We start from the raw sequence: 24,731 nt of genomic DNA, 5'->3' as shown, positions 1-24,731 counted from the left end.
ATGTGACAATTTTTATGTGAATTGCTTCACAGACCGGCATACCTACATCACATTATGTTGTGCCTTGGCCAGCATCTCATTTCTATTCACAACATCTCTTACTATCATATAATAATATCTGTCTACAGTAGTGATGTACCCTTCAAATCCAAACAAGTTCATGGCCAGTCATGCTACTATGCTTAGTCAAGATTATGAGCATTAGTATGCTGAGCAGCCTCTGCCACTACAAGCTTGCTGCATTATTAGTACCATTAGCAGGATTCACACCACTAGTCACTAATTACTGTCTGCTGAGCACGGGGGGACTTTCCTGATGTAAATGGAGGGTCGAGCATCGTCCCGGCCCCAGTCAAGTTCGTTGTCCCAACCCGCATCGATATCATCCTACATACACATACCTCATCGCGCACTGAACATCCTGATGCCTTCCTCGTTCTCCTTGTCGACCTTCTCGCTCTCGAGCAAGGTATGTCCCGAATTATGGAGCACGCCCAATCGGCATGAACTTACATATTACTATCTAGGCCTCCAAACGGCGCTCCCTTGCCAGTGGTACCAGTGCGAATTCGTCAACTTTGAGCTTCCAGAGCGTAAAGCCCATGAAGCTGGGATACTCTATGCCGGTGAGTAGGTGACCGCACCTCCCGTGAACGCGTGTGCTCAAGCGTCTGGCAGTCATCATCATCATCAGATTCGTCGATTTCGAAAGCGTCGAGCATGCCCGTAATCGTAAGTTGCGCCATATTTTCGCGAAAAATTCAAGCTCAACGTCTGGGGATTAGGCTGAGACGCTGGACGAGGATGACCAAGCTTGGGGATCTCGCCCTTCTCGCCGCCAGCGCAAGCACATGCACTGAAAGTTCAACTTATCGAAACATACTTCCAGGCCTTGGCGCAGTAATATCTGTCCTATTTGAGCCTGGTGCTGGTTATTTCTCTTGGGCATTCTTATCTTGTGTGCCTTGCAATTTGGACAATTGTATCTCTACCAATGGGCGTTCGTGAAACTTTCGTGGAGGTAGCTAGCTGTAGTGTGCCGATAGATAATACGTGTTGAATCAATCCTTACCATCTTCGATGACTCTAGGAAAGTGGATGACCCTGAAACCGCCCTGAAGCGAGTGAAGTTTATGTAGAGCAATATCCATGCAGAATAGCTCCCTGAATGAGTGTACATCATGATGCGCGCGAACGTATCTAGATTCCCGGCCTTCTACATAGCTCAATGCCTCTATGCTCTAGTTTCATCATGTCCACAAAGCAAATCACTATCCCCGGAGTCAGGAGTTTTCAAGGCTTCCTGTAGCGCTGCGAACGTTTCGGAGGCGATCCCCATGCGCAGTCATCTTCGTCGAGCATCTCGGCCTAAAGTAGGTCAGAAGTCTCTTACAAAGATGTAGGCACCAGGTTCGCTCACGGGCATTCCGGACTCCGATATAAGATAGGAGGAAGATTGGCTACGAGACGACGAGACGCTCTATATGATGAAGTGTTGCGTGAGTGCTTTGCGTTAACATACAATCCACTCGACATGCCGAGAATGAATGAAGTCTGAGGAAGGGGATGCGACGAAGTGTGGTTTTAATCGACGCCGTCTCCTCTGACCGCATAACATGTTCTTGCATTGTCTGTCGAATGCAGTCAGCAATATGTACTATCGGATGTCATGGTCAAGTCACCGCCTGCGCCTTTGTGTCCATGTGATGGTAGTTTAAAGGAGTGATGGGTCGAGGAGTAGAGGTGTGCAGGGGCCGGAGGTATAGGAGGCGTTCGGGAACGAAGATAAAGAATCTCTGCAACGATGAAATTTATAAGATGCTGGACTTCGACATTCTTCGCTGCGGGTGCTATCAAGCGTCAGTCACCCAGTCGGACATGAATGGAAGCCGACTCTAGCATAAGGCCAGTGCTCCTCTCATCCGGGATTCGACCGACAGGTTACCGCATATAGTCGACACCAATGTGCTGGAGAATCGCGAACCGTTGATCGGCCTCAGATCTTCCCCTGGACGATGCGGGTACCAATTCAACCGGGAACTCAAAAACGTCCTGGAACCTTCGGCATCGAGACCAGCGCGAGAGCGTACCCGCATCGCCCGCGCCGCTATTGCGTGTTTGAACTATATGCGCTAAAAACAAACGAGGGTTGCTCCAAAATCAGTAACATGGGACACATGAAGCGAGAGGCCTTGCCCAAGGCGGGACGCGCACGGGGCTCAGAGTCTCGAAGAGGTGTCGCCGGGATGACTAGTATAAGAATGTGCGCTGATGTTACTGGTTCAGCAACAAGACACCTTCTATTTCTTACCCGTTGCTTCGGGAAGATCTCGTATTGCGCACACTCACACGACTAGAACAGCTAGCATCGTAGAGCATGTGCGCATGCACTGGCAGCGCTGGCGGGGACCTAGGTGCATCCTCGGGCTCGGAGTCGAAGCAACAGCCATGCAAAGGGATTCAGACAAATCACGACCATCGAGTGGCAGAGCTTGAAGTACAAAGAAATGTTCATCAACATGGACTCAAGCTCGAGCTCACTGTTTCAAGTTCTCGGAGATCTAGAGGGCTCAGTGCAAGCCACGGGACCGTGGGAATGTGCAGCTACTGCGGTGTCAACGCGTCTTCGAAAAGAGGACGACGATTCGCTACCAAGGAACCAAGCGGCTTCCATGAACGCGTGAGCTCTGTAACAACACTGTCCAGGCCTTGGGACCTCGATATAAACATTCTAAAACAAATGCATGCCAACCTCTGCCGCGATCTTGTCATCACGTCACTTGTGCTCTCTTTGTCGGACCCTGATGGGATATGAATACGTCCCCTGATCTCTCTAACGTGTACCACGGAAAGGAAATACATGCTACAGTGTTGAATCACTCCTTGATGCACTATCACTCCTTGATGCAATCGGCTCTCCTGCCTTTCACTGGCTCTGAACCCTCTTATAATTAATTCAGAGTGTACCTTCATACTGTTGCAAGAATGTATCAAGTTTTCTAGTCCGTGGGGCAAATGGTCGATTTTTGAAAAATCATCGAGTGCCTGAGAATGAACATTCTGGCACATCGCGCTAAGGAGTTGGGCCCAGAACTGCTCTCAACATCACTGGCAGTCGCATTTTTTTCGACTCTTCCTTATGAAACACCATCCTGGCTACATTTTTTGCTATGACACCAAGTTCCAAATCGTCGATGCCGGGTCCATAGCTTGCATTTTCAGGCTTGAACCCCATCTGAGCCCGACGCGCGTCGGCCAACTGACCGCGCGCCAATACATTCTGTGACTCGAACAGTCACACCGGGTAACCGGAGGCATCAGTAAGCGGTGCATCAAGGAGTGATAGAGGCGACCTGGCGACCTCGTTTACAAAATGTCTCACTGACGCTGCCCTCCGGTTCATTTTGCTCCAAAAAATATTCCTCATGATGCTACAGCTCGCAGCTTTCATATGAGATACTTACTTTGCCATGAACTGCGGAATTGCAGGCGCTATGGACCCCTCTCACGTGACTGCATCAAGGAGTGGTTGAACACTGTAGCTCTAACCTATCAATATGGCTGTCACTCTGGTGCTGCACTGGGCAATGTTAGCCGACGGTGCGAACACAAACCACAGCGGCACCGGGTTTGTGGGGCATAGGGTACGCCTCCTGTCGCTCAACCAAGTTCGCGCCATCCAGAACAATGTTACTGATATATTGATAGGGCATGTAATGCATATGGTCGCCGAGTTCAAAGGACGTGCCCTAGCCTGATCTCATACGTGTCGGGCCTCGACCGGAATCCCTGTTTCTTGGACGGCGAAAACGTAGGACTCCAGAGCATTCCAGAGACCCGACAAATGGCTTGGAACTAATCAGTGCCAGCTACCGGATGCGCCGAACTCGCAAAAATGGACGAATACAGGCTGGGCCTTCCCTCGATAAGGCGGCGTACAACGGTCAGGGCGTCTTTTTCGGACTTCTAAGACTTACCTCGACCGATGCATTGCCCTTGTGCACTTGATTATCTGTGTTCTATCTCCGCTTCGACAAGAAATCCACCCATCCGAGCTTTGCTCTGCAATTTCTGTCAAACTACAGTCAACCACTCGACCTTCATGCACACCACGTGATCGATCCTCAAGCCCACTCTCACCGGTTACTCTCGGCTATGCTCCCATCTCTGGGTATTTGCTTACACGGTCGTACACGATTCTCGGTGAGGCCGAACAGCGGTATCACATTGCAAACAGGGCATGTACCGCGTCTCCACTCCGCGGGATCCCGGGAAGCTGTCATACCCCACATGCTGGTATGCTTTGCATGACGATCGCGCGTCCTTCCCATTGGCGATGGACTGCCTACCCCGGACATAACCATGCTAATGCATGCCTTCATCAGCCGACCCGGATGGTGTGTCCCGGCTTCTCCAACAGAGGTACACATGATGTGTTGACCAGTGTGAGTAGATCGAGACAAAAAGCGCAAGGAGGTGGTAATTGGCCCCTTCGAACGCACGCGGATGAGCACGTCGCTCGTCATCTAGGTCCTGTCCGGACATCGCCCGACCTTTCTCGGCTCATCTGGACAGCCTTGGTCCGAACTGTACCTCGGCGTGGCGAGGATGCGGCCTCCGAGCATTCCTTTACTCCTTCTCGGGTGTTCCATGAGGAGGCGCGACCGGCTCTATCCATCCGGAGGCCTGGCGCTGTGTCATATCGTTCATCCTGGGGTGCATATAAAGAACCCATGGACGTAGAGGTAACGCATCACAACAACCGAGGCGTCTGCTCCATCGAACCCACCCATCCTCAACACTACCAATACTACTACTACCACCACCCATACATCACACAATGCGCGCCAGCTTCGGAACCTCCAAGGCCTCTCTGTCTTCGAAGCGCGATTCTGTGTCTCAGAACTCCCTGCGACCAAGCCTGCGCCCGCTGTCGACAGTATGTCTCGGATCTGCGCTATGAAGGACGTCACTAATCCTTATCCACAGTCCTCATCCCTCTTTACGCCGACGACGAGCAAGTCAATGCTGTCCCTTAACTCGCAGCCAAATTCGTTGAGCGTGGTGGTCAGTGCTTCACTTTGCTCTTCCTGGACCGCACGACTGATGTGCAAATTGCCTCACAGGCGGAGATGCTTGACGAAGACAATTACGCTTGGGGCTCACCTGTCACGAAGAAGCAGTCTGCCCGCAGGTGATAAAGCACCTAAGCATACTATACACCACGGTCATCACTGGTGTCGATCGACATTCAGGATGACGCACGTCGTACCCGGTGGTTGACGGGCTGCGTCGGTCTCTCGGTGATTAGGGCAAACTCGAGGAAGCATCTGCCGTGTAACAACGAATGTCTGTGAACTATTAGTAGTACTGTATTACATTACCTAACGATGACTACATATCAAGCTCATTAAGTGCATCTTACTCGCGTGCGGAGCGCATGGCGTACTGAAGGAAGGACGCGACTTGGTTCTCATGTCAACGAATTGGGTAGATAGCATTCTCCAGAGACCGTTCCCACTCAGAACCTGCAGCCCGAAATATCGCCGCAACATGCGTGTCGACCAAAATAAGTATAAATGTCTGGACCGACTATTTCTAGGTAACGATAGACGGCAGCTCGATAGATGGTCCATAGCCATGAGCTGAGAACATGGCCAATGTGATGCCCGGTACCAGGCGTATCTCACTGTCAGGGTTGCCTTGGACTGATAGCATACTGCACTCATCCCAGGCTCTCGATTGGTATTGCAGGCGACTTGATGTGGCTCGCAAATCGGACTCGGAACCGAAGGTTCAAACGATGTTACACTCCCCGTAAATACCGTGCCAGTGCACATCTCCTTTGCATCTCCTGTGAGCAATATTTCCGGCCCATGTGAATGGGCCCCCGAAACCCGCCAGGTGACCAAATGCGGCTGAGACAACGGAAACAGATACAGCGCGCTTCTGATATTCGTCGCGCTGATATCTAAAACGCACGTCGGGGTTTGACATGCGCGGCCGCTGCGATCTGAAGGGGATCAGAACTGCGAGGTATAAAGGAGACCCATTCGGGAGAACGGGTCCGCGTTCAAGCTCGAGCTGCTCCTCTCGTTACCCCCACACAGTCTTTACCATACTCCGACAAATTACTCGTGCAGAGCACTGCCATGTCTAACAACTCGCTGCTACGTCGTCTCACTTCTCGGTCATCGAACGTGGGTTGCTTAGACGCGACATTTAACGTCCTCTGAATGCCTCCACAGAGCTCGAACACGAGCTCGATATCGTCCAGTAGCACGCGAGCGTCATCGGAGTTTCTCGATGGCGCCGTCCAGGTGACAGGGTCCAAAGATCGCTACAACGTCCCATTGGTACGCAGTCGGTGCGCAGTCATGGCGGTCCGCGCTAACGCCCCTGCTCGAACCTAGAATCTACCAAAATCAGCCCAACCAGGCGCTCAAATTGGAAAGGGGTCTAAACCTTCAAAGGCAAAGAAACAGCCGAGTCCAGGTTTCGTAAGTACAGCACTGGACAGCTCTCCGCGTCTTGCTGCCCTAAGCATTGGCGCCTTCACAGGCACAGATGCTAGACGAAGACAACATGGCGTGGGGGTCACCCTCCTGATGGGTAGGTGTATCTCTATCGCCGCTGGCCGATGCTCTGTAGCAGGCTAAGGGCCCCGCAAGCGTGCGGTGTCGAGCTCAACCAACCTACACCGGCTTTGATGGTTTGATGGCATATCATCGGCAGCCTTGGCTGGAACGGTCCAGGGCGTACAGGGGGCGTACATGGGCAAGCATCAGAGGTCTGTGTGTAACAAAGATCGCAATTGCATAGTGGACGGAGACCAATATACTTTGGCGACATGAAGTTCGAATCTTGAATAGGTGTTGAGGGAAGTGTTGAGGAGAGCTGATAGCCCGATTAGCGCGGAGATGTGTCAGGGCAATGTCCCGAAATGGACATTTTCCGTAAAGCTGTCGCTTGTGTTCACTGCCACACCAAGCAGTGCACGCGTCGGGAGCAGTGGGTCTCCGCCAACGCGAAAAGTCGCCTCCGTTGCGGCTGGCTGGTTATTCGACTTCGCTTCTAGCCATGCCGCGACGGCGGACATCTGCTTTCTTGCCCTCTTTCCCCACTGCTTTGCTTTCTTGGACGCTCTGTACGGCATGCGTCGCTGCGAAGGTCACACCCTTTTTACAACAGGTTGATCGCATCTTCTTCCTCATGGCGGGAGGTTATACTTACCGAAGCACTGCGCGCAGAGCTTTTATTTTGATTATGCTCCATCCTCTCAGCCCGTTCCAATACCGACCACAAGTGCGTTTCTGAATTTAGGTCGAGAAGATCCCCGTAGCTGATGTCAGGTACGCCCGAAGTACAATGCGACACGATCGACATAACGTGGAGCAGGCAATCGGCGACCGGGTGCGTGGTCTCGGAAGCATACACGCGGTTTCAGACTCACTTACCTCCATACAGACCTAGCCCCACTGCTCCATACTATCTGCAGATATATACCTCGTACGCCTTGCTTGCAGCACCCGGGTTGCTTAGGCGCCCTAATCGTGATATGGCAGGACGTTTGTCGTTCCGCTCGTCGTACCGGCGGGCAGCGGACTTGAATTCGTACGTTGACTAGGATTCTCTCTAGTAACATAACAGAAAGTTTACATATCACTGTCGCTGCAGGATTGGCCCGTGCCGTTTACTCCGGGAACACAGGTAATGCGGAACTCGGCCATACTGCCCATCTGGTTCTGACGGCCATATGTTAGTATCAAATATGCATGTTTGATAAGAATGGAAATCCAGGTTTGTGATTATTCCTCCTCACGCAACGTTCATCGTTTTGAGCATGATTGCAGGCGGTTGTCAACGGATGTATACGGTCATCCCAAATGCGAACACCACACTCGACGAGCCCGTGACGTGCACCAATCTATCATACCCCCACCCAGACCAGGTGCGCGGTCAAGTTTCATCCACAACGATGCCAGCTGATAACGACCACTTACCCAGGTGCTGGACGTGGAGGGCACATTCTGGAATGGACCGATCTCTCAGTTTGGATGGCCGGACCAGGTGGGTCGGCGCTCACATGGACGTTTCCTGCTCATTGACACGTTTGGAAGTGCACGGATATTCAGCTCACCCCGAAGAACGGGACCCCTCCATTCACCTTGACGGTATACTACGCCCACCGGTTCACTGACCATACGTACTCATCATGATTGATCTAGGTCGCTCCTGCATTGCACCCTCCATACAACATAACGTCGAAAACCATGGATCCGATAAATTGGACGGTGTCGCTGGTAAGGTTGTCTCCCGTGGAACAGAGCATTGCTGATAATGCTATCACAGAACTGGGGGCAGCCATTTTTCCTATCGTTAGTCGACTCAGAGGGCAACGGCTGGGCGCAAGGTCCCCTTCATGCAGGTCAAAACGGTCCAACGTCCTGCTTGGACTTATCTTCCCAGTTGGTCGACTTTCCTGCATCTGATCTTCATGCTTGCTGATGGAGCACCTCTCAGTGATACAGGGAAAACAGTTTCCGCGGCTGTGGCTGCCGGTTCCAGCGTCGCCGGCCTCGTAGTAGGCGCCTGTCTGGGACTATTCGCCGGCTGGCTCTTCTTGTACTACCGTCAACGCGACAGACGCCCCTACTTTATGCGACGCGGTTCCAAGACATCACTGGGCCATATCGACGATCCCCATACGCCTGGCTTCGGCAGCCTCTCAGACTACTCCCGCGTGCCTCTCAGTCCTAATAACGAGTTTGGCGCGGCCATAGGCGGGACCCATAGCGCGGGCCCATCGACGTCCTCCAGCCGTATACCCCATATGACGTCGCAGTACCACATCGAACCGTTCATCCCGCCGAGCATGGGGTCCGAACCTACAGCGCCGGCAGGCGCGGTCACCTCAGATGGGCGCCAATCCCCCAGCCAGGCGCACAGCCGCGTCGTATCGGGCGGGTCCACGGCGGAAGCATCCACCACCGGCCAGCAGGTGTACGTCGTCCACCACGACGGCGGGCGTGCCCCCGTGACGGTCTACACCGCGAACGGGGCCGAGGTCGTCGAGCTGCCGCCAAGCTACGTCGCGTCCGCACGCGAAGTCGAGCCCGGGGCCTCCGACTCCGGGCGTTCCGGCTCGGACTCGTCTCGCGCGCCAGGATCCGGACCGGAGGCGATCCATCAGCGTCGCCAACCGAATATGCCGCGCAAGCAAGCGATGAGGCTCGCGACGCTGAGCCACAACCCCCCTGACGGTCCGGGTCCGACGTGATAAGATGTTTGGAGGATTGCTCGCTGCTCAGCCAGGGTCAGGCTGTTGGACCTTTTCCTGTCTTGTTTCTGTCTCTAGATCCTTGTACACGTATACCTCACACGCTCGTGCACCTTTTCATGCGCTTTACGGTGACCCCCCACATTCCTTCCACTATATATTTGAGTATACCTAGCCTGTCGTGTATTCCGTCCTCCTGGAGCATAATCTCAACCAGTGCTTTGCCGTGTTTCCTCTTTCCTTTTCGCTTGTGATATCGATGTATATTGTGGCTTTGTTCGATGCTCTCACATTAATAATCCTGGCTGCCTATTCGGTCGGGTTGGCGCTACGGTCGGCTCCTGCTTGCCACTCCCGACATGATAGGACTTAGTATTGAGGAGTCATCCGTGCTATCCTATTTCGCGAACGCCCAGGTTGCAGCTTGCAGAGTACTTGCGTGGGGCGCTCCATTGGCTGTCCGGATATCCTAGAAACAAAAAATGCATACAATGACGAATACATGGTGCCGTCCGCGAAGTTGGTGGGTCGCGCTAACGTGCATCGCTGATTCCTGCATTGGCATAATATGATACTTATATACCGATATATTTACTAGGTTCCTTCCGGTTTATACAATCTCCTTCTATCCAGTCCTACAGAGTGCTCGCAAGGAATTCCAGCGCCCTCGCTTGCGCCTCTTCCGCCCCAGGGGCCAGCGCGCCCAGGTTGTCCTTATCCAGAAGGCCGTGCTCCCCAGTCGCGATCGGGAACAACTCGTTCTTGATCCCGGCCGCGTCGAGGAGCTGCTTCAGGTGTTCGCTGTCGGCGAACGGCACCGCCGTGTCCGCCACGCCGTGCACCGAGACGACCGGTGGGAGCTCGGCCGCGCGCAGGAACGGGAAGAGGGGCCGGTCACCCTCGTCGAGGGCCGCGGCACGCTCTTCGGGCGTGGATAGCGCGCCGAGCTTCGCGCTCAGTCCCGGGCGGGTCATGAGGTAGTCCGGGACGATCCCATCCTGGAGCGCGTGCAGCATGAGGACGTTCCGGCCATCTGGAGTATCGAACGAGGGGACGCGCACGGGCGAGTACGCGGACACGGGGGAACGCAGGAGTTGGTCTAATTTGGGGAAGGAGGGGTGGAAGCCGCCGAAGAAGCGGAGGCCTTCGGGGTGCGGGCGGACGTAGTGGTCGCTGAGAAGGTCGGTCATGCCGAAGAGGTTGAGGACGGCCTTAGGCTTCGGGGATGCGTGGAGGGCGTATTGGAGTGCCATGTACCCGCCTGCGGAGCCACCGGAGACGAAGGTCACGCCAGAGGGGACGAGGCCGGAGGGGAGCGCGGCGCGGAAGGCATCGGAGTTGAGGAAGGAGGAGAGAGCGCGTATGTCGGCGAGCTCGTCGTGACCCGTGGAGGGAACGAGGAGACGGTAGTCGGCAGAGATGAAGATCCAGTTGCGCTTATGTGCCGCGTCTAGTGGGGCGATACGTTCAGGTCCCATACTTCCTGAAAATTGAGGAGCGGAGGAGCTTACCAAGAAGCGATGCCGGGAATAGGTCGTCGTCACGCGAGCCGCAGAAGAGACCACCGCCGTGAAACCATATGAATACGGGCGCGGAGCCAGTCGCGTCTGGGGCGTACAGGTCAAGCTTGACGTCGATGCCGTCGACGTGCGAGTAGGTGAGCGTTTTAGCGGTGGAAGACATGTTTGACGACGAGTTGGAATGAGTCGACAGAGGTATGGGGTGGCTTCTGCACGCTACTGGGTGTTCGTGACCGTTACGGAGTCGGGCCTCGCCATCTTTATGTCTGGGCAGAACCTGAGATGATAAAGCGCGTGTCCCGAGGTATCAGCTGTATGTCATCTCTGATCCTGCGGACGGGAGTGTATTAGTAAAGCGTTATCGTCAGACGATGATGAGGTGCGGGTCGTCGAGTGAGTCGACATACCGCAGCCCTCCGGTGCCGGACTATACGCTTGTCATCGGACACTTCACGATCAATATCGTCGGTCTTGCATGTGAATGAAGCCACATCCCCCACATTTACGCGCCACGATTGGGCGGTGTGTTTGTGAGCGCGTGTTTTCCACAACGTTCGATGAATATTGGAGCCAGGGAGACAGGATTCAGGAGCGACTCGGAGGAGGATCAGAGGGAAGTGTTGATACGCTAGTCTGTCAGTGAGCACAGCCATTCGAAGCGGTGGCGATGACTCCGAGAGAGTCGGAGTCCCCCGAACGTTGGGAGTTTGCTGACACCGGCTAGTGTCAAATGATGTCTACTTTGCAATCGATGAGTCACCAAAACAACGTACACAACTAAATAGCAGGCAGCCCCGAGGTAGAAACATGGTGCAGAGCCGCGCTCGACATCGCCTATTTGTAGTGACGGCCTACGGTAATCATGCTCTCTCGCCATCAAGGAAAAATATTATGCGCTGAATGGCCACGCAGATAAGCGTAGACAAGGGAGAGACAATGTCGCTCGGATATCCCGGCCTTGGTACTCGCGTCTTGCGGTTGGATGCAGCGCGTCCTCAGGAGCGTAGGGTGGATGATCTTGCAGGGGAACATACAAGTCTAGTCCGCCGACCAACGAAGGTCCAGGGAGCCCTCCTCCGCTCGCCACGTGAAGAATTGTGGATGAATACGGCCACAGTTCGACCTCGTGCTGTGACAGCGACACGTTACCGTGGTCAGTCTGTCCGGAAGGAGATACAGTGCTGTATCGTCGCTGTTGTTGGATGTTGGATAAGCTCATAGCTATCCGCTAGAGAGCTGATGCCGGGAACATCGCACGTTGTTGAGCGTGATGTAGGACTTGACGCTCGAGATTGTACGAGTTTGATGGGCGGCAGATACTCTTCCGGTGGGCATGCAGTCGCGCAAGACGGTAGATAGGCAGCGAGCAATGGCGCAAACTACCCGGGCGGGGGTGTGTTCGAATCGTACACGTCGTCTGAGGTCTCAGTTCCTTCCAAGATCCGTCGTATGGTATCAGAGGACCCCAATACCGAATCCGAGTCAAGTCATTCAGCACAGACCGGAATCTCTTCCACAACATCGGCACAGATGAATACGCGTCGAAAGATCAACTCTGTGTAGACTTGTTAGCTTCGCAGACAGGAACGACTACAAGGAAGGGGGGAGAACTTACGTAGAAATCGGATGATAACGTATGAGGGACTACAAGCGTGACGTTTGCGTCCCAACATCGTCCTTTTCCTCGGTCAACTCAAGTCTCCGTACGTTGTGGTGGCGACATCTTGGCCCTAGAGAAGATCAATGCGGATGTTGATGACATCAACGTTGGGGTCTCAAAGATAAAAAATTGCTATCTATGCATGCTGGATGCGGTGTACGCCAGCGCCAATTGGATATCCGGAGGCTCACTGGATAGAAACGGGTGGAAGGCGAGCGATTGGTGTTGCAGATCGGCGCGGGAGGGCTCGAGCGCTCAGGACTCAAGCTAGACAAGAGCTGGTCGAGAGACGAGGCAACTTGCCGTGGCCATGCTGGGCAATTCATGCCAGTGGCAAGAGCGGTAAGAGGTTGACGTGACGAGGGATCGGTGGCGTGACTGCGTGACACGACGCCAGCGGTGAGTAGCGTCGAGCAGTGCTCGTTGGTCGCGACTCGCTGCTTCAGCCTGCGATTCACAAACGCGTCTTGCTTTCTGCGCCACAGCCGCGTCGCGTCTATATAGCGACATCTCGTCCTCCTCTGCGCTTCTATACCAGAACAACATCCACATTTCACCTCGACGAGCTCCGGGTGATGGCGCGCGCGACTCGCGGCTCCAAGCTGCTCGAAAAGGAGTCACCGGAGGTGGACGCCTCCGCGACCGTGACTCCAGCGCCGAAACAGAGGGGCAGGCCAGGACGGAAACGCAAGCGACAATCTACGGCGGATGTGGACGGTCAGCCGGCGGCCAAGATTTCCAAGAGCGAGGATCCGGACGAGGTGAAGGAAGAGCCGGAGCCGGACGGTGCAGAAGGAAAGCAGCCCGAAGAAACGAATGAGGTCGTGGAACACCCTGACCTGCCTGGTTCTGGAGAGGTGCCTCTTCACCTGGAAGACGCCCAAAAGATACTAGATATTCTAGAGATGTGCGTGTCTCATGGCTGTATGCTCGGTTTTCGCAGTGGCTAACGTCCGAGTCTTGTGCAGGGTGGACACGCAGGGTCTCCTTGATCGAATATTTCCTCTACCCGAGCCCGAGACGCACGCTTTGGACGTTGCGGACTCGTCGATGCCTCAATTGTTATCCTTCCGCAATCTTCTTCAGGATCCCTCTCGTCATACCCTATCAGTCTTACGCGTAAGTATATGAGTACATGCTCGTGAAATTGACCGTTTCGTGGTAGTTTGACTGACAGAAAACCCCTACAGTCCGCCATTCAACATCTCTTCCCCATCTCTTCTCATCCGCGTTCGCGACCGTCGACTGCTGCCTCCCAACAACAGCATTTCTGCGCGCTCGCCCTCTCTCTCCTCGACCAAGCCTCCCGCAACGTTGCCCCCGTCCCCCTTTCATCCACAACCCTCCTCCCACCCTCCCCTAGCTCGACCGATGCCCCGGATCCGGCCACTACTCCTGCCGCCCCGCGTAACTACGCCCTTGTGCAGCACCTGCCTACCGGCGACTGGTGGTCCTCGCTCAGCGCACGCTCCGCCGGCGCGGAACTGCCCCCGCCCAGTCAGCTTCACGACCTAGGCACCGCACACGCAGAGCTCGTCGCCGTCATCCCCTCGCCCTCCGATGTCGGCACGGGCCCGCCACCGCCGTCGCTAGGCTCGATGCGCATGACTGCGCCGCCCAGGCCGAAGGGCCCCGCGCGCGCGAAGCCGCCCGGCCCGCGACAGCTTCGGACTGGCAGCTTCTTGGACTACGGGCCGTACGCGAGCTTTGCGCCGACGTTTGACGGGGAGTCGGTGGAGGTGGGGAGGTGGAGTCTGGGCGAGGTGTTGTACGCGAAGGAGATTCGGCGGCGACTGAGGGAGGCAGCGCCGCAGAGCACGGGGGAGGCGCAGGTCGTCGTGGACCCTGGTCTTTCTCCACAACCTCATCACGCAGGTTCTGCGGAGACCGACGACGATGTCGTCATGGAGGTAGACGGAGTCGAAGATAGCAAAGAGCCAGCCGAGGAGAACCTGAGCGGCTTGGAGGACCTCTTGTCGCCGGAGGAAGCTGAAGAGGTCAAAGTTGCGGTGCTGGGCCACCTGCAGTTGGAGTCATTAGTGGAGGAGCTGCTGGCTCGAAATGCGAAGGCGCTCGCGCGGCTAGAGGAGCTTCAGACGGAGAGGTTGCGGCAGGCGACGACCGCTCCTGGGAGCTCGAAGGTTCAGGTACCCCCCGTCGAGGCTGGTTCGGAGGAATGGAATCTAGGTACGCTACCAACCGTCCGTTGCCGTCCACAAAAACTGAACATACGCCTTAGCGCAAGGCATCATGGATTCACTCGCAATCCTCGCCTCTCTCCGCCCGCGCTCCTCCACACCTGACGCGCCTCCACTCACCCCCGCGCCCGCTATCCTGCGCAAGCTCCACCGCACGCTGCCCGTCCAGCCTGCGGCGCGCTCGGGGTGGCACGGCACCCTTCCCGCCACGCACCCGCGCGCGCTGCGCGACAACACCACCCTCCGCGTCAAGCCCGGCGTCACCATTCCGGCTCCAACCCCCGCTCCCGCTCCCGCGGTCGCGTCCACTCCGGCGCGCACGACGGCCTCGCCCGCGACGCCCTATCCCGTCGCTTACGCCGCGCGGCCGGCCTACCAGTCGTATAACGCCACAGCGGCCGGATACCCGTACGTGCCCGCCCCGGGCCAAGCGCCGGCGCCGGCGTACCCCGCCTACGGCCAGGCTTGGCAGATACCCTACCCCGCGCAGCCAACGTCCGGCACAGGCACACCGCAGCCGGGCGCGACGCCGGCGACGCCGGTCGGGAGCTACGCCGGCTTCTTCGCGAACGCGGCGGGGACGCCCACGCTCGCGCCGCAGCCCCAGCGGGCTGTCGCGAACACGGTGCTCAGTGCGGCCGGCAAGGGGGCGGCCGTCGGGAGCGCCTGGGGCGGCGTCGCGCCGACGCTTCCGCCGCACTTGCGGTCCAGCTTTGGGACGCCGGTCGCCGCTGCGCCAGGCACGCCAGGATACTTTGGAGGGTACCAAAGCACTCCCAGTCGGTGATTTACACCAGTGACCACAGTAGGACGGTTGTAAGCGCGACGCTTGCGTTGCCATACTTGCTTAGATTAGAGGTGTGTTGACGGGATCCCAACGAGTGCATAACTTGTGTACATGAATGTTTCCTGTGTTCCGGCTTTTTATTGCATTTCTTCTTCTTAAACCAATACGATATATAACGTTCGCGCGGTGCCAACGCCGTCCTAGTCAACAAGCATGTATGTACCCCTCTGAAAACAGGCATCGGGCAATCCAAAAGGGAAGCATGTGCCCGGCCGGTCACCGGCCGGCGAAGGTGGCCGTCCTTGCCAACTTGAGCGGCGGCGGTCCGTCGCCCCGACGCTGCCTCCGCCCGTCGTGCGCATGCGCCACCATCGCGGACACCGGCATCGGGAGCGGATCGAGCTCGTACGGTCTGCACGATCCATAGAACAGGCCGCTCTCGCGCTGCTGGTGCTCGCCCTCCTCTTCCCCATCCTCGCGCTGGCGCCGGCCCGCCTCGCGCGTCAGCCGTCGCCGCCGCGCGAGCTGCCCGGGCGACATCGACCGGCGCGAGCTCGCCCAAATTCGTAGCATGATCTCGTGGCTATCTCTGGCGGCGGCTTCGACCTCGGCGGGGCCCGGGCGCGAGGATGCGGGCGGGAGGATGGTGATGGGTTCCGGCGATGGAGGCAGGAAGCGCGGACGCGTCGACTCCAAACCGGGTATCTCATCGTCACCGCGGAACCGGAACATCGCTGCGAGACAAAGAGGAGAAACGAGCGGGTCAGGGTGCTATATCGCTGGTCTAGAGGCTGCAAACACTCACGGTCTGACTGCACAAACGGGGGAACGAGGCTCGGATCCAGCTGGGCAGCAGAGGGCGGCGCGTCCTCGTCCATGGCATGCCATCGCCCGAGCACCGACGAGGACCCCGAGGCGCGCCACCGCCCGACCGTAGACGCGGACGGCGCAGCAAGGTCGACGCGCATTGGCTCGGAGACAGACAACGGGATGACGGGCGGTAATCCATCGAGGTTGACAGTGCCGGCCGTCACGCCAGAGGGCGGTCCGGCGTCGAGCGACCGCTCGTACTGGCGCTCGTAGCGCAGATGAGCACGCCGCAGCGCGTGGACGCTCACGTCCTCCTGCGACCCGCGCCACGCCCGTTCGTTCGCGGCGCGCATGCGGTCCGCCTCCGCCTCCGCCTCCTCGCGCAGAGCTTCGCGCACCTGCACGGCCACTTCATCCTCATCACCCCCTAGTGTGTCGAACGGCGGTCCGAACGCGCGCAGGCGCTCCATCATGCGCTCCGTCGTGTCTTGTATCGGCTGCTGTGGCTGCGTCGACGGCGCGGGCTCCTCCCTCGCACGCTCGTTCGAGTACACGATCTCCCACGCCGGGCTCACGTCCCAGTCGTCTTCCCCGAACTCGCTAACGCCACCACCGCTGCTCGACAGCGCCGGCTCCGCCTCGGAGCGGTCCAGCGACACCGGTTCCGGGAAAAAGACGAAGCTCGGCCGCGGCGGTTCGTAACCTGCAGGGGGACCCCAGGCTCTGGGTGGGCCGGACGGGTCAAACGAATAAGGGCCGGTAGCTCTTGCGGCGCTGTTCGTCGTCGCCGCCGTTGTGGCTGCGGACGACGTTGACGCGGGGGCGGTAGCAGCGACGCCCGGACCAGACTCTGAAACTCCTTCCTGCGAAGGGACGGTCGGGGTCGGCGATCGAATCCACGGGGGGCTCATCGCCGGCGGAGTCCACGTCGGCAAGCCTTCACCATTCGCGCTCTCGCCCTCGCGCAAGGACGGCGGCACGATCCCGCGCAGCCTGTACAGCGTCCTATCGCGCTCGGCGATCAGCTCGTCCCCTTCTCTCCTCCTACTGCCGTCCGTTCCGACCTCTGCTCCTGCTCTCCCTCTTCTTTCATCACCACCCCCGACGTCGAGTGGCCGGCTAAGCTGCCGCTGATATGCCGCGTCCAACATGGTCCGCGGCATCACGCGCCTGAGCGTCTGCACGCGCGCTTCCCGCGTCTGTTCGAGTGCGAGCCGCCGCCGCCTGCGAATCTCGTTCTCCCCGGTGTGACCGTACTGGGCGGCGCGGGAGCCAGCGGGATTCGTGGTGGTCGAAGTGGAAGGCGTCGCGGCAGGCGCGTCCGAGGGGATCTGGGTGCCGAGCCGAGTGATGGTCGCGTCGATGTCGTTCGCCATCTCCTCCGCGCGCGAGAAGAGCGCCCGGATATCGGACGGACGCGGGGGCGGCGGCGTCGTATTGGCGGGCGTTCGGTCATCGTTCGTATCGAGCCCGTTTTGGCGGCGTCTCCGGCGGATCGCTTCGACGACGGCGACGCGCCGGCCGCGGGAGGTGGCGCTGTCGTCGCTACGGTCCCGGTTCACTTCGCGGGTCAGCTCGATCAACTCGGCGAGAGCGTCCGACCTCGGGAAGGAGGATCTGGAGGGCGGAGATACGGGAATCGATTGTGAAGGTACGCGGGTGGTCGCGCTGTTGTCGACGCGTTCGCCGCCTACCTCTCGGTTGAGACCCATGAGCTCGAGGAGGCCGTGTGGCGTAGTCAGGGAGGCTATGTCGGACGGAGATACGATGAGCGATTCTGGGTTTATGGTGGTTGCGGGTGCAGAAGGGCGGGAGGTGCTGCTCGCGCGGAGGAGGTCGGCGCGGAGCTCGGTGGGGAGCGTCGAGACGAGGTCGCGCATTGCGGGGGCCGGGACGACGTCGGTGGCGGCGGGCGTCTCCGGTCCGCGGTCGGCGTCGGTGGCGGGGCCTGCGAGCACGATCGCCGCGTGTGAGGGGCCTATGGTTTGGCTCGAAGTCTGGCTCGTGGCTGGGGTGGATGGGCCCTCCGTGCGCGGCGGGGAAACGCCTGGCTGGTCGTCCATGGGAATGGAGGCGAGCGGGAGGGAGCGCAGGCGGGCACGTAGGTTCTGGAGGCGGAGGTAGGCGTTGTCGAGGATGGCGACGGCGCGGTTAAAGCTCGTCGCGGTGGATTCGTCGAGATCGGAGAGTTGGTCGGCGACACGGATATCTGTGCTCGAACTCGTGCGGGTATTTTCTGGAGCTGTATCGGCGGAGGCGCGGCTCGCTCGAGCGCGGGCAGTTCTGCGCTCGATGGCGGTGGTGTCGACCCCTGTGGGCGGGTTCGTGCTCTGGGAGCGCGAAGGCGGGGGAGGCAGGGCTGGGGCAGAGGGAAGACGAGGTCACGTCAGTACTGCGCGCCCGCATTATGATTGAGAGAATAGACGCACGAGGACGAGTGTAATGCGGGTTCCCGTACAGCGGTCTTCCCATCTACTCTGCGCTGAATGCTCCCAGAAGCAAGCCCTCTTTTATTATCGAGGATATTCGGGACGTGGATAGGATGGGTTGAGCCCAGCGGCAAACTGTGCTTATTTCTCGCCTCCAGCAGCGGCGCACAACGACGGCGACAACGACGAACCCGGGATGCCGAGATCCCGTGACCGCATTGGCTCATTTTCGAGTTGCGACTAGGGCTCTCGAGTCCTCTCGCTCCGCTTTTACAAAACTTACACGCTCAACAACTGGAAAGAATGGCGGGTGCCCCGCCAGTCCACCTTCGCTTGCATTTAATGGGCCCATTTGCAATGCAGTAGTATAATCTTATCCGTGGGTCATGATAAGTGCATAATTGTCGCGTGAGAATCTGTTCGATGTCACTGAATCCGCACTGCACAAACAATTTCTTGGTTGAGAGATACCTGAGCAAGCTCAGTTAACACAAACATATGAACGCGGAACCAAATACACAGCCTGTGGATCAAGCCGATAACACGTACGCGAGAGCTATCGAAGAGGTACGTCGTCTCGATTTTTATTTTTCAAGCGACTTCATTTGCCGGTGGAACTTCAGAGATATGACGACTTTACGCATCTACATCGGCAAGCCGTCAAGGAGCTGCCCGAATCCCTGATAATTAAGCCGCAAAGGCGCTCTGAAACTGAGATACCATATGGCGCACCCTGTTTTACACATCACCCTGGTGTCGAGCTGTTGGCCACTCACAAAAAAAACTCGTACGGATGCTCCATGTGATCAGCCCTAGCTTCCCGTATTTCTGTGAGTTGATCTTCTCGTACGTGGACCATACCGATTCGCAGGTCTGAGCATCCAAGATCGCCGCGTCGGAGTTATGGTTCATGTAATATACAGCGAGCAGGCTCGAACGAGGCCAGGTGCGATCCTACGGGTGCAGCGCGGGCGCGGGTTCCTCGTCTAGACGTGCATCGTACGCGGGAGGATTGCTATCGGGTATCGGATCGTGCGCTGGCGGCTGGTATACCGGACCTGTAACAACGGCATCGACGCTGCTCTTCGTGTATTTAGGGAGCTCCTGGTTAAATTCGGAGTGGACGCTGCCGTGACGGATGAGGGGGGGTGGTAGGGATATCGTGGCCTGCGCTTGATTACGATCTGTATATAGATACACGGGTTATGAGGATATGATCCGTGCTCTACAGGGATGAGGAGTTGATGCATACTGCGAGATAGCGTTCGCAGTGCGGAGAGATGCATCTCTCCTCGTTCCACTCGCTGCCGAGCTATGCTATCGCGGTGACTCTCCACGTCTCCGGCGTATCTTCGCTTTGCCCTGTGCATCCGGGCCCATTGGGCCGACAGCACCACGAACACTGTATGACAGGGCCGTCAATCAGTGCGGATGCATAACACGGGAGTTGTATTGAACTCGACGTACGGAAGCTGACGACGAGTGCGATCCAAATCACAATAGGTGGGGACCCGCTCATGGCTGGTCAACGAGTACGTATGTTCAAGTTTCTCGACCCGTTCAATGCCGTCGGGGGGACAACGGGCGCGGGTTATATATGTAGTCCAGTACCCGAAACCGTCCCCTTACGTGTGGATCCGGTGTTATGTTTGATGGGCTGCGTGGCTCTCGGGGGGATGCACAGTCGCTGACCTCACCCGCGCTCTCGATGAGTTTTCAGTGTTCTCAGGGTCAAAGTGCGTAGGTTGCATATCTGGGTCGATGGAGCGGTTCCAGCGGGTGAAATGGATGGGTGCGCCCAACGATCAGAAATATCAATGACATACTGTAGGGCGAAGTCGGGACGGAACCCGCGCTCCGAACCCTCTTGCCAGACTCAAGCATGTGCGACGGCGAGCTACGTCACGCCGGCGGCGGACGGGTGCTTGAGGCATATTCGCTCGAGGCTGTAAGGTGGTGTTTGTCCTCGTGGCTGTTGAGATTGGCAAGAATATATCGAGGGCTGTTCGGAGGCATTTCTCGGTCTCGATCAAGGCACGCTGGAGTGGATTGCGTCCACACCAGAGCATAGTCCTGTAAGATCAAGAACAAGAATGAGATTGTAGATGCCAGTATATGTCACTAATATGCTGCGGACAATATTCGGCGTCAATTTGATTGTGTGGTGTGTTGATACAATTGTGCAGCATTGCGAAGGGCGAGGGTCGAGCATAAGCGGGGACGAGCGGTCCGTATTACGAAAACAAGGGCACAGCGTCGAGAGCGAAGTTGCGAACAGCAGATGCGAAAAGGTGAAAAGATGAAAGCGCGGACATGGATCGGATGGCATGCGTATTCTAAGGATTTGCGCGGCGAATAATGAAAGGATAAGAATATCCGCACATTGGCCGGGCCTCCCTATTGGATACGGGGCTCCGCTCATGCGCGCCATTCGAACTGGTTATGGAAATGGCGTCAATAGATTGTCGTGCATGTATGTCGATAATAGCTGGAGAGGAATGTGGTGCTCGTCAGCGACGAGGACTTTGATGGGCGATACCAACGGTCGCTGGATTTAGCTTTCGCCGGGAATCATCGGTCGGAACGGCTTATCGGAGGACATATCTTGTGCGTGTCCGCGAAGACTACCAAGGTACGCGGCCGGTGGTAGTGTCACCACGGAGCGATCGTCGTCGTACGCGGGCGGCGACTGGCCAAGGGAATCATGCGCCGGATGAGCACCCGAATGCGCTGGATTCGCATAGCGAGGTACAGGGTACGTGGCAAGTGTGCGCTCGGAGGAGCATGAAGTATGCCGAGACAGCTTGATTTCGTCTGCAGGGTCGGCGCTCCGACGAGTGTTGTTCGCGCGCAAGCCTGTCGGTGAACGTTCGTCACTGGCAGTCAGTGAAGGGCGATAGTGTCTGAAAGAGAACGGCGTACCCGATGAAACAGGATGGAGGCGGGGCCCCGCTCCAGGGAGAGGGCTACCCCGCGTCCCCGACTTGACCGATCTGCCGGTCTTGTACCACTTGGCGACCGCGATGATGCCGGCGAGTCCGACTTCCACGAATGATGAGCGCGAGCCGACAGTTATAGATAGCGGACAGACTCACGAACGCCGATGATCATCACGGAGACCAAACCTGGGGTGAGGCGCCCTTTGGCAGGCGGTGTCCCATTGTTAGGACCAACGTCGCCAGGGTCTGCTACGGGGGAGAGATGGAGATGGTTGATCGTCGGCATCGGGCCTAGCAGCGCTGGGGAAGTAATTTGATAGACTGAGAGGTGAAGAGGAAGAGGGGGGAGGAATGGCCGAATTGGCAGTACCCTTCATGTTAAATAAGACGAGGCTGCGTTATAGGAGCTGTGCAACGAGAGCACTCCAACTATTAGGTATCGGGACAAGGACCCCTTCTCCCAGTGCGTATCATGAGAGCCTGCGAGTAGCAGTCTGCTCGATTCCCCGGGTCCCGCGAGAGACATCCAAGGAGATCGTCAAGGAATCTGAGGTAGGTGGAGGAGTACACCTTCGTTTGATACGGATCAGCATCGACCCCAATTAATAACTTCAGCAACTTTCTTTCAGTGTTGTCACAGGACCTCTGCCCGAGTTATTGAATGACCGGTCCGGGTTCCGCGCACTTCCGCACAAAAGCCCATATGCTTTTCGGATATTAGGTGCACTTGAAGGCACGCGGGTTGAAACTTGACAACGGGTAGGCTTCAAGTCACAAGGGGATGGCAACTCGTTATCCGAAGCCCGACAAACTGACAGGATCAAGAGCCTGAAATCATGTTTCAGGAGCTCGTGTGAGTATAGCCCAAGAACCGCACCAAGAGCGAAAAACACTGAAACGATGTATACACGCACGATTTCGTGTGCCTCTCCGATGCTGCAGCCTGAGTGCATGGGGTTACCAAAAGGTTATGTTGCGTTGCCCCTAGGATGGGTTCGAGTTGATCGCGAAGCCGGACGAACCTGACGTGAGAATACGAAGGGGTCAGATTTCCTGCGAAGCCCATCGAGGATCCGAAATGTTGACAGGAAGGCGGAGACGTTCAGTTGGGCTTACCGCCACGTACCGCATATTAGGAACATCTTAGGAGATCTGGGAGTTTAGAGCAGCGCTTTGAATACAAACATCCGCCGGGATTGCCACGTACCACGCTCGAGCATGGACATTTACTCTTCAGCCGCAAAAGCCGACCTCTGGTTCGACATTGACATCCTGCGTGACTGCATTACCGTGCACTACAGTTGATGCGCAACTTCTCGTTCCAATCTTTTCGCGAAGACCTGCAAAGACCGGTACTCGCGAACACCGAAGGAAGGCTCGCGTTCGAGTTCAAACGCGGAAGACACCGCCACGATATGTACGCGATCGAGATAAGAACCTTGCCGGGAAAAGAGTTTTGCACGAAAAGAAAAATCTCTTGGGCGGGTTACGGTCCAGCAGCCCTGTGCGGGGGCGTATCAAGAGAGAACCACCGAAGGGTGAGGGGGAAGCGCTAGCTTGGGCGTAGGCCGGGTGCGAGCGCGACGGCTCGCCCACCCGGCCTACTCGGCCGGCTCTCTCAATGTGACTATGATTCTGATATGCACATCGTCTGCCATGTATCGTGGTCCCTAATGCGAAGGAATGTAAAGAAGGGTCTTAAGGACCTGCCTGTCTAACTACCAGGGTGCGGAGGGTGGGACGAAAAGATACGAGAGGGGGGGGTGTCGAACCCCTCGCCGTCCTCGAGTGCGGAAGCAAGCGGCCAGCGAGGCGACCTCCGCCGCCCAAGAACTGGCACCGCCGCACGTGGCCTCCGCTCCGGTGCGCCCACTCTTGGGCGGGTTACGGTCCAGCAGCCCTGTGCGGGGGCGTATCAAGAGAGAACCACCGAAGGGTGAGGGGGAAGCGCTAGCTTGGGCGTAGGCCGGGTGCGAGCGCGACGGCTCGCCCAGACCGCAACCCAGACGGGGTGCGCGCGCCCGGCTAACCCCCACCCTGCGGTCTAGTTCGTAGGGATGAGCCCCGATGGTTGCCCAGCGGGAGACGTTGCATGTGGGTGGGCAGTATGCCCTCGACAACCCGCCAGTAGCGCAGGAAGGCGTCGGATGACCATCTCCCGGCCTTCTTAATAACGTCGGGAGGCACACCGGCCAATAACAGTTCTGTGGTCCCGCCTATACGGAATGAGTGACCGGTGAACCGCGGTAGACCGGCTTGGGTCCAAACTGCATTGCACTTCATCATAAAGAATCGACGAGTGAGCGGGCGTGTGCCAAACGATGTTCGGTAAGCGAAGAGATGGTCAGATTTGCCCGGGTTGTTCCAGTATAAGTGGTGTCGGAGAGCCCGGATGGGGTCAGAGGAACCCCGTTGGCGGAGGATGACGACGTCCTCGCCTTGGCTATAATGAACCTTGGTTGAGGGAAGGTGGATAATGTGGGATGTCGAAGAGGGAGATGGGAGAGTGAGGTCCGCCCGACAAGGGGATCTCCGTGCGGCTGCCCGGGTCGTCGAGGGCGGGAGGAGTTCTCCCAAGCGGCATTGGCCCCAAAAGGCTACGCACGCTGCCGCGAAGACAGCTATGTCTACTGGGTCTGATAGGTCCAGGTTCGCCCTCAAGGTGCGTAGCATGTTCCGGTTAATCGGGAGGCGAGGGGGACGGCGCGAGATGGCTGGTCGACGGTTCTCCACCCCGTTCAAGACGTACTTGAGCCGTTTTCCACCCTTCCATTCTGCGTTCTGTGCTACGTGCCACGCCTTGAGACCCGCCAGAGTGTTCCTGGCCGTGCTGCCTGCGAGTCGACCTTCTCCTGATGCGGCAAAGGCGCAAAGCACCAGCTCATCTGCGGGGAGCCAGAATCGCCGCTGTATCTTTTCCTTTCTGCAGAACCTGATGAACCGGCTGACTGCGCCGTTGTAACCTTTCAGCGTAGAGGAGGCCCACCCATGATGTAGGGCCTTGGCCAAATGGTCTTCGGTCGTCCTGGACAACCTGATCTTGTTTGGATTGTGAAGCTTAGCCGCCCGCGCCTTCGTGTGCGGCAACAAGAAATGATCGATTGTGGG

At 57.3% G+C, this 24,731-nt stretch overlaps 8 protein-coding genes across 8 annotated transcripts; 4 read left to right on the top strand and 4 right to left on the bottom strand.

The window, feature by feature from the left end:
* Positions 1 to 424: 424 nt before the first annotated feature.
* On the top strand, positions 425 to 860 carry PUNSTDRAFT_129111 (uncharacterized protein; the record flags this gene model as incomplete). The annotated part of the gene is made up of 4 exons (XM_007378280.1): positions 425 to 469; positions 528 to 626; positions 679 to 732; positions 786 to 860. The coding sequence occupies 4 exons, from the start codon at positions 425 to 427 to the stop codon at positions 858 to 860; spliced, it is 273 nt and encodes a 90-aa protein (XP_007378342.1).
* Positions 861 to 4,794: 3,934 nt separating this feature from the next.
* PUNSTDRAFT_48402 (uncharacterized protein) lies at positions 4,795 to 5,405 on the top strand. The gene is made up of 3 exons (XM_007378279.1): positions 4,795 to 4,939; positions 4,990 to 5,067; positions 5,127 to 5,405. The coding sequence occupies exons 1-3, from the start codon at positions 4,841 to 4,843 to the stop codon at positions 5,196 to 5,198; spliced, it is 249 nt and encodes an 82-aa protein (XP_007378341.1). The 5' UTR covers positions 4,795 to 4,840; the 3' UTR covers positions 5,199 to 5,405.
* A 1,651-nt stretch (positions 5,406 to 7,056) lies between these two features.
* On the top strand, positions 7,057 to 9,506 carry PUNSTDRAFT_94475 (uncharacterized protein). The gene is made up of 13 exons (XM_007378278.1): positions 7,057 to 7,191; positions 7,251 to 7,305; positions 7,365 to 7,413; positions 7,468 to 7,509; positions 7,566 to 7,614; positions 7,678 to 7,710; positions 7,764 to 7,800; positions 7,854 to 7,951; positions 8,008 to 8,070; positions 8,121 to 8,174; positions 8,229 to 8,303; positions 8,353 to 8,468; positions 8,524 to 9,506. Exons 1-13 carry the CDS (start codon positions 7,081 to 7,083, stop codon positions 9,278 to 9,280), a joined length of 1,539 nt encoding a protein of 512 aa, XP_007378340.1. The 5' UTR covers positions 7,057 to 7,080; the 3' UTR covers positions 9,281 to 9,506.
* Positions 9,507 to 9,813: 307 nt separating this feature from the next.
* Positions 9,814 to 11,347, bottom strand: PUNSTDRAFT_123463 (alpha/beta-hydrolase). The gene is made up of 3 exons (XM_007378277.1): positions 11,208 to 11,347; positions 10,792 to 11,130; positions 9,814 to 10,763 (listed from the first exon to the last, which is right to left on the bottom strand). Exons 2-3 carry the CDS (start codon positions 10,961 to 10,963, stop codon positions 9,916 to 9,918), a joined length of 1,020 nt encoding a protein of 339 aa, XP_007378339.1. The 5' UTR covers positions 10,964 to 11,130; positions 11,208 to 11,347; the 3' UTR covers positions 9,814 to 9,915.
* A 1,652-nt stretch (positions 11,348 to 12,999) lies between these two features.
* Positions 13,000 to 15,445, top strand: PUNSTDRAFT_139970 (uncharacterized protein; the record flags this gene model as incomplete). Its single annotated transcript, XM_007378276.1, has 4 exons — positions 13,000 to 13,367; positions 13,429 to 13,579; positions 13,651 to 14,647; positions 14,700 to 15,445. The coding sequence occupies exons 1-4, from the start codon at positions 13,036 to 13,038 to the stop codon at positions 15,443 to 15,445; spliced, it is 2,226 nt and encodes a 741-aa protein (XP_007378338.1). The 5' UTR covers positions 13,000 to 13,035.
* Positions 15,446 to 15,721: 276 nt separating this feature from the next.
* On the bottom strand, positions 15,722 to 18,727 carry PUNSTDRAFT_129106 (uncharacterized protein; the record flags this gene model as incomplete). Its single annotated transcript, XM_007378275.1, has 3 exons — positions 15,722 to 16,179; positions 16,251 to 18,614; positions 18,685 to 18,727. 3 exons carry the CDS (start codon positions 18,725 to 18,727, stop codon positions 15,722 to 15,724), a joined length of 2,865 nt encoding a protein of 954 aa, XP_007378337.1.
* Positions 18,728 to 19,638: 911 nt separating this feature from the next.
* On the bottom strand, positions 19,639 to 20,203 carry PUNSTDRAFT_129105 (uncharacterized protein; the record flags this gene model as incomplete). The annotated part of the gene is made up of 3 exons (XM_007378274.1): positions 19,639 to 19,868; positions 19,937 to 20,086; positions 20,152 to 20,203. 3 exons carry the CDS (start codon positions 20,201 to 20,203, stop codon positions 19,639 to 19,641), a joined length of 432 nt encoding a protein of 143 aa, XP_007378336.1.
* Positions 20,204 to 20,852: 649 nt separating this feature from the next.
* Positions 20,853 to 21,936, bottom strand: PUNSTDRAFT_123460 (uncharacterized protein). Its single transcript, XM_007378273.1, has 3 exons — positions 21,780 to 21,936; positions 21,607 to 21,726; positions 20,853 to 21,540 (listed from the first exon to the last, which is right to left on the bottom strand). Exons 1-3 carry the CDS (start codon positions 21,907 to 21,909, stop codon positions 21,239 to 21,241), a joined length of 552 nt encoding a protein of 183 aa, XP_007378335.1. The 5' UTR covers positions 21,910 to 21,936; the 3' UTR covers positions 20,853 to 21,238.
* Between the last annotated feature and the right edge of the window lie 2,795 nt (positions 21,937 to 24,731).

This window comes from Punctularia strigosozonata, assembly GCF_000264995.1.
Source record: "Punctularia strigosozonata HHB-11173 SS5 unplaced genomic scaffold PUNSTscaffold_1, whole genome shotgun sequence".
Classification (NCBI taxonomy): domain Eukaryota; kingdom Fungi; phylum Basidiomycota; class Agaricomycetes; order Corticiales; family Punctulariaceae; genus Punctularia; species Punctularia strigosozonata.
Note: the sequence above shows the minus strand (reverse complement) of the source record. Positions and strands in the feature narration are given on the sequence as shown.

What these genes read in the sequence shown, in the direction of transcription:
- PUNSTDRAFT_48402 (XM_007378279.1), top strand. Translation starts at nt 4,841, where the DNA reads ATGCGCGCCAGCTTCGGAACCTCCAAGGCCTCTCTGTCTTCGAAGCGC. An exon ending in GCCTGCGCCCGCTGTCGACA is followed by an intron (nt 4,940 to 4,989) that starts GTATGTCTCGGA and finishes CCTTATCCACAG; the next exon opens with TCCTCATCCCTCTTTACGCC. An exon ending in CAAATTCGTTGAGCGTGGTG is followed by an intron (nt 5,068 to 5,126) that starts GTCAGTGCTTCA and finishes ATTGCCTCACAG; the next exon opens with GCGGAGATGCTTGACGAAGA.
- PUNSTDRAFT_123463 (XM_007378277.1), bottom strand. Translation starts at nt 10,963, where the DNA reads ATGTCTTCCACCGCTAAAACGCTCACCTACTCGCACGTCGACGGCATC. An exon ending in ATTCCCGGCATCGCTTCTTG is followed by an intron (nt 10,764 to 10,791) that starts GTAAGCTCCTCC and finishes CTCAATTTTCAG; the next exon opens with GAAGTATGGGACCTGAACGT.
- PUNSTDRAFT_123460 (XM_007378273.1), bottom strand. Translation starts at nt 21,909, where the DNA reads ATGCCGACGATCAACCATCTCCATCTCTCCCCCGTAGCAGACCCTGGC. An exon ending in CGTGATGATCATCGGCGTTC is followed by an intron (nt 21,727 to 21,779) that starts GTGAGTCTGTCC and finishes CATTCGTGGAAG; the next exon opens with TCGGACTCGCCGGCATCATC. An exon ending in CCTCCATCCTGTTTCATCGG is followed by an intron (nt 21,541 to 21,606) that starts GTACGCCGTTCT and finishes GTTCACCGACAG; the next exon opens with GCTTGCGCGCGAACAACACT.
- PUNSTDRAFT_94475 (XM_007378278.1), top strand. Translation starts at nt 7,081, where the DNA reads ATGCCGCGACGGCGGACATCTGCTTTCTTGCCCTCTTTCCCCACTGCT. An exon ending in AGCAGGCAATCGGCGACCGG is followed by an intron (nt 7,414 to 7,467) that starts GTGCGTGGTCTC and finishes ACCTCCATACAG; the next exon opens with ACCTAGCCCCACTGCTCCAT. An exon ending in TGCTTGGACTTATCTTCCCA is followed by an intron (nt 8,469 to 8,523) that starts GTTGGTCGACTT and finishes AGCACCTCTCAG; the next exon opens with TGATACAGGGAAAACAGTTT.